The sequence below is a fragment of the Castanea sativa genome, chromosome 10 (assembly GCF_040712315.1).
Source record: "Castanea sativa cultivar Marrone di Chiusa Pesio chromosome 10, ASM4071231v1".
NCBI lineage: Eukaryota > Viridiplantae > Streptophyta > Magnoliopsida > Fagales > Fagaceae > Castanea > Castanea sativa.
In genome coordinates this window covers 6,428,957-6,445,978 of record NC_134022.1, presented here as the reverse complement: position 1 = coordinate 6,445,978, position 17,022 = coordinate 6,428,957, and the positions used below count along the sequence as shown (strand labels likewise).

Genomic DNA, 17,022 nt, shown 5'->3' with positions numbered 1-17,022 from the left:
TCAGAGTCGAGTGAGCAAAAAACCATCCATCCAAAGGTTCCTCAGCTTAGCATTCTTGGTCAAAAATCCCCGGGCTGCCTTCTTATTTTCACAAAGATGGTCAAAGGCAGTAGCAAGCATTTCGTCACTATACCCATCCGCAGCCATACCCATCACCCCCGAGTAAAGACTAGTGTAATCGATAGGGCCTCGGTTCATTTCTTTCAACGCCACAACAATTTCCTTAAGCTGATCAATCAGACAGCTTAGTCAGAGCACTATCATCAAAGGGAGGTGTGCGGCCTCTTTTGCAGGACTTCGAAATTGTGGATCCACTTGTGGATGATTTGACCACATTCTTTCCTTTATCCACCACACCATCCTCCCCATTGTCAGCATTCTCAGTGCTCTCCCCATTGTCTTGCTCTGTGTCGATATCAACATATGACTTTGCAAAGCTACCAGTGGCCGTATCCTTACCGACTACAATAGCCAACTCGTCATACAACTCTATTTTCTTGTTCAAATACTCGGCATGCTTTCGATGTGCCTGTAAGGGAGGAAGGAACGTATAATAACAATGCAATAATCACTTCAGTCATAAATTCAATATTCAATTCAATATAAATGCCATTAGATGATTTATGTCAATGATATACAATGCACACATGCTAACACCATATTTTACAATAGATCCTCAAATGAAAGTTACATTTTAAAATTCGTAAAAGCAATGGAATCCTAAAAAGAATGACACTGTAAATTTCATATAAAGAGGGTACTTGAGCAGCCTTGTCTTGTTCTCAATTCGTAGATTATAAAAGCCAAAAAAATATATTATCATTTAAATAAACAAAATATAGTTGGAAGCCATACCATAACTTCCTCTTGGTAAGTCTTCATATCGCATGTGATCATTTTCAAGTTATCATCCCAGCCAAACCCACTCTTCTTTCGAATAGTTTGAATGGTAGTCCACATGGTCCGCTGAGTACGCATCCAATTATCCACATATGAAGGGTGGCACTCGACCCCAAACTGAGTAGATATTGCCCTGACTACAGTAGCAAACGAGCTGGCCTTAAGAGTGTTCAAGGGCTTGTTGCCCTTCGCAGCCTCTTCGGCAAGTATAGTTAGCATGGTCGTGTGCATAGGGGGCAACCACCTAAACTGCTTACTACCCACCTTCTCTTTGTCTTTCGACATTTTTACATATGGAAATTGTATAGTGAGACTAGCATTTAATAATGGGAGTAGCATTTAGTAATAACTGTACATATGGACAACATATCAAACACACATACAACCACATTAATAGATGTGCACAACAGAAGAAAACAACTACTGGAAATAACAATGTAATGCTGGAAATAACAATGTCATGTTGAAAATAATTATCCTTACACCACAAGAAGTCTATAATAAATACATTGTCCATACAGAATTTGTAGAAAATACAGTACATACTACAATCATAAAAAACTAAATAAAGTACTACTCTGTACTCCTGGTATAATCAAACCACATAGCTTGGCATATCCCATCTCTCTTAGCATTCCACACTCTACTGTCTTCAATGGAGTCCCAACGTGACTGTGTTTCTTGTTGGGAGCCACTAGACTCTACTTGGTTCATTGTAGCTTCCATAATATAGTCAGCAGGATCAACCCCCATAATGTGATTATGAATCACACAACATGCTAATTACACTACTTTCACTTGGGTTTCAAAATACCAAAATGGTTTTGCATCCAACACTCGAAAACGTTTCTTCAACACTCCAAACCCTCGCTCAATGGTAGTTCTCAATGAAGAGTGTCAGAGGTTGAACAATTCCCGTTCATTCTCAGGAGGACGATCACTAAACTCTTTCAAGTGATATCACACACTTCGATAAGGTGACAAAATTTCCTTTTTATTCCCATACCTAGCACCACCAAGATAATATTTACCTACATATATTTAAAAATAAAACCAAATCACTACTATGCTTAGGAAAACGCACAAAATTTATTAAACTAATAAACCCAAAAGGTGAAGTAATCCTATAATACCTTCGGGAATTGAAAATCCCCCTGGCCTAGAAAATGCATCATTTAACACACATGAATCATGTGCACTGCCTTCCCATCCAGCCAATACATAAGTGAACTTCAAGTCAAAACTAATGGCAACTAACACATTTTGCGTGGTTCCATCTTTGCGACCACGAAACCTTCCTTGTAATTCAGGTGGCATAGATGCACGAACATGTGTACCATTTATTGCTCCAATACAATCCTAATTTTCAACAAACATAATGGTTTAAAATTACACAAATCTTCACAATTTACACAAATACACAAGTCGCAGTATTTACCTTAAAATATGGGTAGAACCTTCTACTATCCCTTATCTCTAGGGGTGTATCGGAGCTAGGCAGTCTTATTAGATCTCTATATAATTTCAAGACCCCCCTAAGGACGACGTTGAAGTATCTATGAATAGTCTCAGTCGATCTATGGAATCAACTACCAATTACACAAAACCTCACATTATGACCAATAATGTGTAAGAAAATTAGCACTTGCTCCGTAACGGACATGTGAAGAGTCAGGCGTATATGCTCCCCCTCAGTGAGGGTGTGACATAAGTGGTGGAAAGTTAAAGGCTTCATCCTAATTTGACTCACACAAAGTCTCTCACTTCCATGCAGAATACTATTTATGTAATGCTCTCTTTCAACTACATGATTAACATAAGGCATCCTAAGCAGTCGTCTACGCCGCAATTTCCTTACCAATGCAATCCCCACAACGAGGATAGATGCAACTGAGGCAAGAATGACTGCTTTGGTTTTTTTCTTCATCTAAAAAATCACAAACACTGTGGTCTAAGAGGTATGTAAATAGTGTGGTCTAAAAAAAACAACCATTGTGGTAGTGTGTCCACAGTATTCACAAGTGCCATATACATTGACCAAAACATCCAAATCACATTGATATTGAGTATTCTACCAAAATTTATGCACATGTATTTTTGTATAATTGTAACATCAACAACGTACACAACAGAATACCATCACAATCAATATTTATACCAACACACAACATTGCATTCTATTTACCATCATAATCAATATTTACACCAACACACAACATTGCATTCTATTACTGTATAATTGTAACACCAACAAAAGTTAATTTCTTCAATCAATAATTAAATAAAATATGGATAACTAAAAAAGTAAATAAATAAATATATATATATATATAGATCAGATCGGAAGGGAGATAGTGAAAGTAGCATTTGGGTTTGAGGATGGATGTTGGCTAGATGGGTTTGAGGGATGTATATTGGCTTTTGTAAAGGGTGGGTTGGAGGTGTGTGGATCAGAGGTGAGGTGAGGTTGTGGGAGTCAAATAGAGCGCGGATCAGAGGTGAGGTGAGGTCGTCTGACTCAACTAGAGGGTGGATCGGAGGTTCAGTGAGGTTGTCGGATTGAAATAGAGGTTGGATCGAAGGTGAGGTGTGGTTGTCGGACTAAATGAACTGAAACAGTGGACGAAACTCACCTTGGGTAGATCGGCGGCACTCGTCGGACTGTGGGTGGAGCTCGGACTGGCGTGAGGGAGAGGGTGGAGCTACGTTTGGCATGAGGGAGACGGTGGAGCTCGGTCACAACTGGAGCTTAGAGAGTGGCGTGTGAGAACCTTCAAGAGAGAGTGTGAGAGGCGAAAACCAATTGAAGGTAAAATAACTACAGAAATTATTTTACACCAAATAAGGCTTATTTTACAGTTAACGCAGAAAACTATTTCCGTTTGAACCAATTTTCTGTGTCTACCAAACACACAATATGGTGTAAAACAATTTCCTGAAATGCTTTCCAGTCAAAACAAACACAGCCTTATCATCACTACCTTCAAAGATATATAACATAATTTCATAAGGAATGAAAGAGACAGAGAGATGTGCACTACCAATATTAACGATTTGCTAATTAATTTGCAACCGACTCAACTTATTGTTCAAAAAAAAAAAGTCTAACACTAGCTACATTCATTATAAACTAGATACTAGATAAATATTCCTCGTAGAAGTTGTAGTATCAAGTCTTAACAATCTCTTTTACCCAAAAAAAAAAAAAAATGCTAACAAGTGCCTTTAGGGTATTGGTGAACAATCTATTTTAAGAAAATTTTAACATCACTTTTATAGAAAAAAAAAAACAAAAAAAAAAAGCTATCAAAAAATTAATTACTATTTTTCTTTTTTCATAAAAGTTTTTTTTAAATAGATTATTAGACAATGCCTTAATGACATAAGTTAGCATTTCTAAAAATAAAAAAAAAAAAACTAACGAATATCTTCCGTGTATTAGTTAATAATCTATTTAAAGAAAATTTTTATAAAAAAAATTTTTAATTTTTGATTTTTTATAAAAGTGATGCCAAGTCAATTAACCTAGCTAAAAAAAAAAAGTCTAATCAATCTCTTGTACAGATTCAATTATTCAAATGGCGATTAGCAGTTCCAAGAAACAGAATCATAATAGAAAAATAAGAAGTCTAACCGTACTAGTACTACCTAAATTCATTATAAAGGAATTGAAATTGACCCTGCGTAATGGCGATTGGCAATTCGAAGAAACAGAATCATAATAGAAAAATAAAAAGTCTAACAGTACTAGTACTACCTAAATTCATTATAATGAGTTGAAGATGACCCTACCTAGTTCAATTCATGCTACCATGGATTCCTACTCCAACTGTGAACTCACACCAATAAAATAAATAACTAAATACCAAGTGAAGCTGTCCCGATGGAATATGTATAGTTAATGAAGCTGAAGATAGAACATTAAAAAGTAGGGAAACGGGTAAAATGAAAACACATGACAAGTAGTGATAGGTGGAACATAGAAGATTAGGACTTATACCTTTAAGGAATTAGTTTATAAACTATTTTACTAAACTTTTTATAGAAAAAATTAATTTTTGATCTTTTAAATATTTTCTTTGAAAATAATGTTAATTTTTAAAAAAATAGTTTATAAGTAATTGCCCTAAATGAGCCTGTTAACAAGACCCAAAAGGTGAGCAATAAAGAATTTATTCCCAATTAACAAACCAAGATCAAAATAAAAGTGAAAGTGAACTACTTATTTCCTATTAGTGTTGCCTTACAATCGTGTCAGTACTCAAATATATATATATATATATATATATATATCCTTATTTCACAGTCGAATTGCAGGTCAACAGATCTTAATTGATCAAAAAAATAAATATAATTGAACGAAGATCAAAGCAATTAATTCAGCGAGAGTGGGGCACATGCACAGACAGCATTACCTCGAAACTTATCATCAATACCTCTATTGTCATGGATAACATATTTTATCCTAATAAGAGAGAGAGATATGTTTAACACCAATATTAACAATTTGTTAATTATTATTATGTATTTTTGGTATGGTGGTCACTTTATAAATATAAGTTCTTCTAGGATGTGAGGGGTAAGAGTTAAAATTCAAATCTTTAAGAGAAAAAAAAAAAAAATTGCTACTTTACAACTGACTCAACTTATGTACTAGCGCTTGTATTTTGATTTTTACAAATTCAGCCCCGGCACTCCCCCACATCAATCACTTTCATCAAAATAATATTTTAATAAAAGAGCAAGAAATATCCACCCCAACATACGGCAAATTCTAAGTTTATTTGTGTGAATTTTAGTTAGTTTAACAAGTAAGAACTAAATTATTTTTATAATAATAAACGGATCCCAGGATCCCACGTTAGTTGGGATAATTACAACCTTAAATTATACCACAAATTACATTTTGCGCCTTAAACTTTTAGAATATACATTTAATATCTTAAATTATAACTTGTTTTAGACTTTGCAAATCACTGTTAATTTTGCTATTATCTTGAATGAAAAATCAAGATTTAGGAACCATCCTAATCAATAAAATATATCTGCAAAATTACTTCAAAGGAACCATCCTAATTTGATAAATAGACAATTTCAAGAGAGGTTATACTTCCAAAGTGAAATTTCACTCAATAACAATATTTTTTAATCTTCTTTTTTATTCATTATTAAGCCATATAAACAGATGACGACTTTAGAAGATGAACATAAATCAAAATTCAATAGAACCCATTTTTTATCTATTACAAGTACATTGGATTTATTTAAAAACTAATATAACAATATATAATTTATCTCACCCTTATCTATTTACCCATAATTTAAGAAAGTACAACTTTAAAAAATGATAAGATAAAAAGCACCTACCAGATATCATGGAAATTGAAAAATTAATACGAATAGAGGAAAAATTAAAATTCTGGAAGGCAGGAAGCATATCATGTAAGGCCAATGGGGGAATTACAGTTACTTCAGAACTGATTGTTATTCATTGGAATTTAAATTCTACTTGGACATATTATAAAACATCATACCTATAGTAGCTAATTCTCTATTTCATATGAAACACAGTCAAAAACTAATCCAATAAGTATTAATTAGGGTTATGTTAAGCTTGTGTTTTGATTAAGTCTACTTGCGTTTTTTACTCTTAAAAAATGCTGTGACAGTTGATAATTGTATAGTGCAGGCATAAGGTTTTATAAGAAGTCTTTATACAATTGAAATCCTAATCTCAATATCATAAGCGAAAATTATACCGATAATATGACAATGTTTAGATTTTTCTATTTTGAGCGTTAAGAATAATATATATATATATATATATATATATATTCATTATGTTAATTTTTTTTTAAATTGAAATAAAGTGATGACACAAAACATAATCCCTATTTCACTAGCATGCTATCTGACTCATTTAAAGTTTATCATGGCTAATAAAAAGTTAATATTAAACTATTATTAAAAGATTTACCCATGGCAATTAGGTAGGGTATCCACTTGTTGTAACCAAGCCTGTGTGATGTGATGCACATATTAATTAAATAATTTATGTATAAAAGAACAAAATATTTTACAAATATTATTGAGAATATCATAATAATTAGTTGCCATGTAATGTGCAAGTTTTATTATAAGAAAAAACAAGATTATGACAATTGATTAAACTAATTAAAAGAAGTATTAAAGTTTATTTTATATATCTTGAAATTTTTGGTAATAGAATTGCAGTTGAAGTTGAGTTTTAAATTTCTTGAAACTTAGATATTAGAGTCTTATTTAAATTAATTTATCCTAATCATTAATAAGATAAATAGAATTTTAGTTGGAGTTGAATTTTTGATTTTTTGAAATTTATGTAATAGTATTTTAGTGATATCAAGCTATCCTAGCCACTAGTCACGGAGGAAGATGGATTTAAATGGTACTTGACTGGGTTTTATGTGGCCGGAAGCACAAAATAAAGAAAAATCTTGGAAATTGTTACAACACTTGAAGACGTTTGTAGAGGGTCCGTGGATGGTTATTGGAGACTTTAATGCATTCTTACATGCCTCGGAGAAGCAAAGTACAAGACCACCTAATTATGCACAAGTTGAACCTTTTAGGGAAGCGTTGGATTCTTGTCAACTTCAAGATATTGGATACAGGGGTTATCCGTTTACTTGGAATAATAAGAGACCGGGTGATGCAAATACAAGAATTAGACTTGATAGAGGGGTTGCAAATGAAGAGTGGAGAGTGAGATTTCAAATGAGCACAATTACTCATCTATCAACACATGCGTCAGATCATCTACCAATTATATTGCAAGTTCAATCCTTTAAACGTCAAAGGCAGCTGCGTGGGAAGTCATTTAAATTTGAGGAAGTCCGGCTACTTTCTAATGAGTGTGAAGAAGCTGTTAAGGAGGCGTGGGGCAGGTCTAGAGATGGTGCGCATGGGTTGCTTTCTATCAAAAATAAAATTCATGCATGTGGGCTAGAATTGACAGCTTGGGGTTCGGCCAAACCTGATGAGGTAGCCATGAAGGAGCTACAAAAAAGGTTGGACATGTTGAATGAAGCCGAAGCTAGTGAAGAAAATAGAGTTGAGTTTTTGGATGTGAGCAAACAAATGGATGATCTTTTACAAAAGCAAGAAATTTACTAGGCGCAACGGTCTAGAATTTCATGGATGAAGCATGGAGATAGGAATACGAAAATTTTCCATTCTAAAGCATCACAAAGGAGGAAAAAAAATCACATAAGTGGTATACAAAATGCACAAGGGCAGTGGGTGGAAGAGGTAGAGGAGGTGGTTGAAGTAGCTTCAGATTATTTTGCCAATATTTTTAGTGCAGGTGCAGCTGATCAAATGGAGGAATGTTTGAATGCAATTCCTCATAAAGTGACAAATAACATGCTGGAAGTCTTGTCGAGAGATTTTACTGCTGAGGAGGTGAAGGTGGCTCTATTCCAAATGGGACCTACGAAAGCTCCAGGACCTGATGGTATGAATGCCTTATTCTATCAAAAATTTGGCATATAGTGGGAGATGATGTAATTTCTGCTGTATTGGATTTTTAAATAATGGAAATATGTCACTGGAGGTAAATCACACACACGTAGTTCTTATTCCCAAAGTGAAAAATCCACAGAAAATGGCTGAGTTTAGGCCTATTAGTCTATGTAACGTGATTTATAAAATTATTTCCAAGGTGTTGGCAAACAGATTGAAACAGGTGCTTCCAGATATTATTTCTCCTACCCAGAGTGCTTTTGTTCTGGGTAGATTGATCATAGATAATGTTATGGTAGCTTATGAGACCATACATACTATGCATGTGAGGAAGAAGGGCAAGAAAGGGACTATGGCATTGAAATTAGATATCAGCAAGGCGTATGATCGGGTTGAATGGCTATTCTTGCAAAAAATTATGGAAAAGATGGGTTTCCCTACAAGGTGGATCGAAAGAGTGATGAGCTGTATCACTACTCCATCTTTTTCTATTCTGGTGAACGGAAGACCATATGGTATGATACATCCATCTAGAGGAATATGTCAAGGAGATCCATTGTCACCGTACCTATTTCTTTTATGTGCTAAAGGATTCACTGCTTTTCTGGCTAAGTCTGAATTGGAAGGGAGGATTCGAGGTGTGTCAATCTACAGAGGAGCTCCTAGAGTTAGAAATTTATTATTTGCAGATGATTCTTTGTTGTTTTGTTAAGTAACGCCGAAGGAAGGAGAAGTGATAGCAGAAAATCTTCAAACCTATGAAAGAGCTTCAGGTCAAAGTATAAATCTGGAGAAGTCTTCAGCTTTCTTCAGCAGTAATACCACAGATGTTCAGAAACAACATATGTTGCAGATCTTGGGGGTCAAGGAGGTGGTGAAGTTTGACTCTTATTTAGGACTGCCAACTTTGCTTGGAAGGGATAAATACCATACTTTTGCTTATTTAAAAGATAGAGTATGGAAAAAATTGCAAGGTTGGAAAGGCATGTTGTTATCTAGAGCAGGGAAAGAAATTCTTATAAAAGCTGTAGCCCAATCTATACCTATATACACGATGAGTGTGTTTCAACTTCCTTTGAAATTGTGTGATGAATTGAATAATATGTGTGCTAAGTTTTGGTGGGGACAAGTAGGCAATGAAAGAAAAATTCATTGGAAGAGTTGGGATAAATTAGCAACTTCTAAACTGGAGGGTGGTATGGGATTTTGGGATCTAAGAGCTTTTAATTTAGCGATGTTGGCTAAACAAGGGTGGAGGATGATTCAAGGGATTGATTCTTTATTATCTAAGTGTTTCAAAGCGCAGTATTATCCCCGATCATCTTTTCTTGATGCTAAAGAATCTCCGGGTTGCTCTTATGTTTGGAGGAGTTTGGTGGCAGCCTTACCTATTCTTAAAACTGGATATTGTTGGAGGGTCGGCAATGGGAGCTCAATTAGGGTGGTTGCTGATAGGTGGATACCGAATCATCCTACAAATAAGGTGCTACATCCTAATCATGAATTAATGGCTGAGATGGTTGTATCAGATTTGATTAATCCGGAGATAAATGCATGGAGGAGTGACATGATTCATTCAAGTTTCCATCCGGATGACGCTGAAGCAATAAGTAGAATTCAGCTTAGCAGACGACGTGTTGCTGATTCTATTATATGGAGCTATAATATGAATGGGTATTTTTCTGTGAAGTCAGCTTATAAGGTGGCAAGGAGGATACAAGGGGTGGATAGGGCAGAATCATCAAATAATAGTGCAAGAAAGAAGGTCTGGCAAGTGTTGTGGAATCTGAAACTTCCCAATAAAATTAAAGTATTCAGTTAGAGGGCTTGTACTGATATTTTACCCACAAGAGCTAATCTGGTCCGAAGGAGAGTAATATCGGAAGCCAAATGTCCATTATGCTTAAGGGAGGCGGAGAGTACAATCCATGCAATTTGGGGGTGTGCTGCGGTGCAAGATATTTGGGCAGGGAGCTGTTGAAAATTGCAGAAGAGGTGCGTAGCTTCCACTGATATGCTGCAACTTATGGAATATTTAATTGACAGGTTGATGACTGAGGAAGTGGAGCTGTTTTGGATTCAAGCTTGGCTTATATGGAACCAGAGAAACCGAGTGGTGTTTGGTGGAAATCTGATGGATCCGAGGCACTTGAATAAAAGAGCAGAGGAGCATCTGACAGAGTATAAATCAACACAAATGCAGCTGACTGTGATGCAGCCAGAACAGAATTACAGCGTGACTTGGCAGCCCCCACCATCTTCTGTCTATAAATTAAATTTCGATGCAGCTATTTTCTTCAACCTGGACAGAACTGGAGTGGGAGCAATTATTCGAGACGAGCATGGTCAGGTTATGGCAGCAATGATAGCAAGTGGGCCACAGGTGCGCTCTAGTATGGAAGCAGAATTATTAGCATGTCGAAGATCAATGGAATTTGCTGTAGATGCTGGATTCAACAAGCTGATTATAGAGGGAGACAACGTAAATGTTATGCAAGCCATTTCATCGACAAAGATAGATTGTTCTCTGAAAGGCTATGTGGTGGATGATATTCGCCATTTGGTTTATTGTTTGGAGTGGGCTAGTATTAGTACTACTAGGAGGGATGGGAATAAGGTTGCACATGTTCTTGCTCAGCATACTAGGAATTCTATAGATAATGATGTATATTGGATGGAGGATTCTCCTCCTCCGGCTGTGGAGGCCTTGGCTCACGATGTTTTGCTATTATGATTTTATGAATGAATGACCCCTTTCAAAAAAAGAAAAAAAAGATAGACTAATTTAACCATTATTGATTGTGTAGCCACTTGTATGAGATAGAAGATAGATTCCGGGCATAACCACGGTTTTTAGAACCTAACTTTTATTATAAAATGTATGATGATTAAAATACTAAAAAATAAATACTGGAATTTCTTCTATTCTAAAAAAAAAAAAAAATCTGAAATTTCTTCTAAAATTTTAGTGATTGAATTTTAATCAAAATAGTAATTTAAGTTTTTAGATATTTGAGGATAGAGTTTCACTTATAATAGAATTAGGTTATCAATTTTAAAGTACTTATAGTGTGGCAAGGACTATTTTGTTAGTTTTAGCAAAATAATTATCCACATGAATTTATATGAAAAAAAGAGAAGGTGTTTACTCAATATAAAACTTTTATTATATACTAAGTTATAACCCCTGCATATGAACTAGTATACATAATTAAGAATAAACACAATTTCATATATATATATATATATATATATATATATATATATATATGTATATATGTAGGGTCATTTGGGCCTAGGAATATGTGGGGGGTGGCCCAAGAGTATTCTTTGGGTTAAAGGCCTAATCTGAGGACACTGAAAGGTCCGAGATGTACGAATGACAACTCATAAAGCAATACTAAATAATAAAGAGGTAATGCCTGAACATGTATGTCCAAAAAAATAGTCCGAGGATGATTATGTCCTCGGCTATGTAAAGCCGAGGCAGGTAAAGGGCTGGTTAATATCCACAGCCAATGTTCTAGAAAATCATATAGGTAGGGGTAAACATGGTAAACATGAAAGTTAAGAAGAAGGGCGGTGGAATATCTAAGATAGAGTTGTTACCACCGCCCCCGCATTGAATGCTCTGTAACTACTATTCTGGCCGCATTAGTGGGGAAGTGAGACTTAAGCATTAGAGTTTAGCCTGCCACCTGTCTCCAAAGACTTCATGGGAGGTGGATGAGACAAGTATCTAATCCAGCAATTTAACCCTGACGTGGAGGATGAAGAGGAAAAGAAGGAGGGAATATAAAATAAAGAAGGGACCTTCAGCAAAGGGGGAGGAAAAAACAGAGAAAAAAGACTGTATACCTCACGATCCATAATTGTAATCTATCTAAGAAGAAATAATATAAATCATCCTCGGCTTGTATCCGAGGAGAAGATTCTTTCATAAATACAGTTCCTTGTGTGTATCGTTGTGATCAAAGCCCATCATCTTTGTTATCTAGACATCACTAGAACCTAGATTTCAAGCCTACTCTTTACAAATTTTATTGTAAAAGGTCTTTCAGACCCATCCCCCTCTGACTGTGGGTCCAAGTTCAAATTGTGGTCTTACAATATATATATATATATATATATATATATATATATATATAGTGAATGAGTTTAGTTACAATTGATGTAATTTAAGTAATATTACACTACTCAATATTTTTTATTAAATATGCTTTGTACAAACCTATCTTAAGATTAATTGTTCTTCTTATGCCAGAAACAATAATTGTCTCATCTATAAATGTGTAAATTTAAGCTTTTGTTTTTGAAAAGTATGTGTAAAAAATAAGTTGATGGTTTGAATATTATATATCTTGTTGACATAAAATTTGATATACGTGTTAAAAACATGAAAAACATGCAATTTAATATTGAGATTTTTAAAATATTAATCCAATAAAATTTATAATGCGGTGTAATATTAATTAAAATTATACGAAATGTAACATGATCTTGAAACTATGTATATATTGTTTCTAACCAAATAAGTAACACATTTTACACATTTATAGTATTGGTATTATATAGAAACTAATAATTTTGAATTAATCATTTTTATATTTACGAAGTTTAGATACATGACTTTGGATATTAATATGATTGACACAAAAGAGTATAATTGAAAGGAAATGGGTCATGAAATTGGAGTTACACACTTGGCATCACATTATAAGGTAATTAGAAAGACACTTGAAACAAAATTAAAGTGCAATTGGAATCTAATTTGGATTCTTAATCGAACTTCCACTTTCATGTTGTAAACAACTAAATTCAAGTTTGAAATAAAATAAAACAAGTAAAGTAGTTTCACAAATGAGAATTTATATTGGTGAATAAGTAGTACTATTCTTAGTAATCACAAAAGAATGATACTTTGATTCGATCTATTTTAAAAAAAATTTAATTGTAATTGTAAGAATATAATCTTGATTTGAACACTAAATATCCTTCAATTTGATTAAGGAATGGATCAGAGATCTTCAAAATGGAATTACAAAGAATATTTGGCTATAAGCTTGCTATAAATTCTTTGTTTTTTTCATTTTTCATATTCTTTATGCATTCATCGTGTTCTTTGAATATTCTATTTTTTTGAATATTAATGGTGGAAGTTCTTCAGGGTTATGGAGGCTTGAATCTGTAAAACTTTACTAATCTGTAATCTTTTGGTGTTTTGGGAGGCTTTTAACCTGGATTCCATTGAAATTTGAGATTTAAGAAGATAATTTGGATGAATTCTATTTGAACGTTCTTTATATTTGAAGGTTGAAGTTCTTAAAGTTCCTAGAGGCTTTAAGGGCTTGATTCCAAAGGAGTTTCTAAACTTTTGAATGTATCCCAGACTTCTGAATGCTTATGGGTGTCTAAAATGCCTTAGGAAGACTTATATTTATAGGAGTTTGGATAAGTTAAGCAACATGTGAACGAATTTGATTGGTGACAAATGTCACAATCTAAGTAGATAAAATTTAAGACTTTTTTCTCCAAGACACTTGGCACTTTTTGATTGGCTAAAATGTCTTAATTTTCAAAATGACACATGTTAGTACTCAATTGGATTGCTTGTGTAATTGCCAATACGTATAGACATGTGATTGATTCTTGTATGCTTCTTTTGCTTTTGTTCCAGTGACACTTAGCAAATTTCTGTTGGTTTTTGAATAGTAGCGGTGGTATCCACTAGTAGTAGTGACACTTTGTAATTGGCCGTAGTATACAAACTTGGTAGTATAATGTGGTAAGTTGTGATTGGTTGAGAATTTTTTTTCTTTACAAACATATTATTATGTATTATATGATATGAAATGAAAAACCTAAAAAAAGAAAGCCAACTTACAAAATTTTCCCTATTTGTGATGAAAAACTGTTTTAATTTATACCCATAATCTATTGGTCAAATGACTGTTCCAATAATGTCTTCCACGGTGTGGCTAGGGTCCATTCCGATCATATAAATGGAGTAGGATTAGGGGGCATGTTGACTATGGTTTTGAGTTGGGTAAAGAAAAACCAAATATAATTGTATAGAGGAGATTATAAATCGACTATCTATTCATATAATAATTCAATTTATAAAGTTTTTGTTATCAAACAAAGGGCATTAAATCAATTTTTAACTACAAGATGAGAGAGAATTAAAACTAATTTACCAATTGGTGCTAGTCAATTCAATTTTTCAAAAAAATTCACTGAACAAGAATTGATTGCTTGAAAAAAGTTTTTCTATAAGAAGATAATGTAATCTAACAAGTTATCGAGTGGTGTAACTCTAAGCAATGTTATACCACTCAATAATTTGTTATAGAATTCATATTTTGAAAATCTTACTGTTGAAATACACGTTTTATATGTTGTTAACATTCATGCCAATTTGTATGCCAATTGGATGTTATTTACCATTCAATCTATAAATTCATCTTTTATATATTATTTTAAACTATAAAAACTTGAAATTAAAACATGACTATTAAGCTTTGATCACCTTGAAATTTCACAAGTATAGAGAATATATGAAGAAAACGTAATCTAACGGTGGATTTGTAAAATTTCACATCTAGTTACAAAATATTAAATGGTGTAATATTGTTTAAAGTTACACCTTGTGTTACTTTAAATAATGTCATATCACACTATAATTACTTATTATAGAATTCATATTTTGAAAATTTCACCATTAAATTACATGTTCTATATGTTCTTAACATTCATGCTAATTATCATATCAATTGGATGTTATTTACCATTCGATCTATTAACTCATATTTTATGAATCATTTTAAACTATAAAAGCTTCAATTTAAACAATTGATTGATAACATAACTATTAATATTTGATTAACTTAAACTTTTTCAAGCACGAAGAATATACAAAGATAATATAATCTAAAGATGGATTTTTCAAAATTTGCGTCCAATTAAAAAATAATGAGTGATGTAACGTTATTTAAAGTTACACCAAGTGTAACTTGAATCTGTCCCTTTTATATAGGGTTGGGTTCAAGTTATGCTAGGTATAACTCTAAGCAATGTTACACTCCCTAATAAGTTGTTATAGATTTATATTTTGATAATTCCACCATTGCATTACATGTTGTAAATGTTCTTAACATTCATACTAATTTTCATGTCAATTGGATATTAATTACCATTCGATCCATAAACTAATCTTTTATGCAATATTTTAAACTATAAAAACTTGAATTTAAACAATTAATTGATGACATGACTATTAATCTTTGATCACATTGAAATTTTGTTAACATGGACAGTATACAAAAATAATGTGCTCTAATGGTGGATTTGTCAAAATTCGCATCCAATTAAAAAATATTGATTAGTGTAATATTGCTTAAAGTTAAACCAAATGTAACTTGAACCCCTATTTAATTCAACTGGTAAATTCTCTAATAGTTGAATAAGAGATTTGAGATTCAATCCCTGCTTATACCAAAAACCGATTAGTGTCTTAGTCTAATGATAGAGCTATCATCAGAAGCAAATGCCATAAGTTGAATCTCTAAAAAATAATTAAAAAATGTGTAACTTGAACCCAACTTAATATAAGGGTTGGGTTCAAGTTACACCTAGTGTAATACTAAGCAATATTACGCCACTCAATAATATATTATAGAATTCATATTTTGAGAATCCCATCGTTGAATTACACGTTCTATATGTTTTTAACATTCACGCCAATTTTCATATCAATTGATCATATTTACCATTCGATTTATAAAGTCATCTATTATGCATTATTTTAAATTATAAAAACTTGAATTTAAACAATTAAGTGATGGCATGATTATTAATCTTTAATGACCTTGAAATTTTGCAATCTTGGGAGACTAATATAATGTAATTTAACTGTAGATTTATCAAAATTCGTATCCAATTGAAAAATATTAAGTGATGTAACATTAGTTAAGGTTACACCAGCTATAACTTAAATCCAACTCATATGTAGGGTTGGATTCAAGTTATACCAAGTTTAACTCTAAGCAATGTTACATCTCTAATAACTTATTATAGAATTCATATTTTGAAAATCTCACCGTTGAATTACATGTTTTATATGTTTCTAACATTTATGCCAATATTCTTGGTCAATTGGATGTTAGTCACCATTTGATCAATAAAATAATCTTTTATGAATTATTTTAAACTACAGAAACTTAAATATAAGCAATTGATTGATGATATAACTATTAATTTTTTATCACCTTGAAATTTTGCAAGCGTGGAGAATATTCGAATATAATGTAATCTTACGATAGATTTGTCAAAATTTGTATTCAATTAAAAAATATTGAACGGTATAACATTGCTCAAATTTACATAATATGTAACTTGAATCCAACTCTTCTATATGCTTAGGTTCAAATCATATGCTATGTAACTCTAATCAATGTTACACTAACCAATAAATTGTTATAGAATTCATATTTTGAATATCCCATTATTGAATTATATGTTCTATATGTTCTTAATATTTATGCTAATTTTCTTGTCAACTGGATGTTATTTACTATTCGATATATAAACTCAAAATATAGAAAGACAATGTAATCTAAA

At 32.8% G+C, this 17,022-nt stretch overlaps 3 protein-coding genes across 3 annotated transcripts; 2 read left to right on the top strand and 1 right to left on the bottom strand.

Moving 5' to 3' along the window:
• Positions 1–1,185, bottom strand: LOC142611931 (uncharacterized). Its single transcript, XM_075784081.1, has 3 exons — positions 856–1,185; positions 332–529; positions 1–228 (listed from the first exon to the last, which is right to left on the bottom strand). The coding sequence occupies exons 1-3, from the start codon at positions 1,183–1,185 to the stop codon at positions 1–3; spliced, it is 756 nt and encodes a 251-aa protein (XP_075640196.1).
• A 6,237-nt stretch (positions 1,186–7,422) lies between these two features.
• LOC142611929 (uncharacterized) lies at positions 7,423–8,055 on the top strand. Its single transcript, XM_075784080.1, has one exon. The coding sequence runs from the start codon at positions 7,423–7,425 to the stop codon at positions 8,053–8,055; it is 633 nt and encodes a 210-aa protein (XP_075640195.1).
• Positions 8,056–8,545: 490 nt separating this feature from the next.
• On the top strand, positions 8,546–11,137 carry LOC142611928 (uncharacterized). Its single transcript, XM_075784079.1, has 3 exons — positions 8,546–9,041; positions 9,117–10,173; positions 10,450–11,137. Exons 1-3 carry the CDS (start codon positions 8,546–8,548, stop codon positions 11,135–11,137), a joined length of 2,241 nt encoding a protein of 746 aa, XP_075640194.1.
• Positions 11,138–17,022: the final 5,885 nt, after the last annotated feature.

What these genes read in the sequence shown, in the direction of transcription:
- LOC142611931 (XM_075784081.1), bottom strand. Translation starts at nt 1,185, where the DNA reads ATGTCGAAAGACAAAGAGAAGGTGGGTAGTAAGCAGTTTAGGTGGTTG. An exon ending in CTTACCAAGAGGAAGTTATG is followed by an intron (nt 530 to 855) that starts GTATGGCTTCCA and finishes CCTCCCTTACAG; the next exon opens with GCACATCGAAAGCATGCCGA. An exon ending in TGGATAAAGGAAAGAATGTG is followed by an intron (nt 229 to 331) that starts GTCAAATCATCC and finishes CTGATTGATCAG; the next exon opens with CTTAAGGAAATTGTTGTGGC.
- LOC142611929 (XM_075784080.1), top strand. Translation starts at nt 7,423, where the DNA reads ATGGTTATTGGAGACTTTAATGCATTCTTACATGCCTCGGAGAAGCAA.
- LOC142611928 (XM_075784079.1), top strand. Translation starts at nt 8,546, where the DNA reads ATGGCTGAGTTTAGGCCTATTAGTCTATGTAACGTGATTTATAAAATT. An exon ending in ATTGGAAGGGAGGATTCGAG is followed by an intron (nt 9,042 to 9,116) that starts GTGTGTCAATCT and finishes TGTTTTGTTAAG; the next exon opens with TAACGCCGAAGGAAGGAGAA. An exon ending in AGTGCAAGAAAGAAGGTCTG is followed by an intron (nt 10,174 to 10,449) that starts GCAAGTGTTGTG and finishes TTTAATTGACAG; the next exon opens with GTTGATGACTGAGGAAGTGG.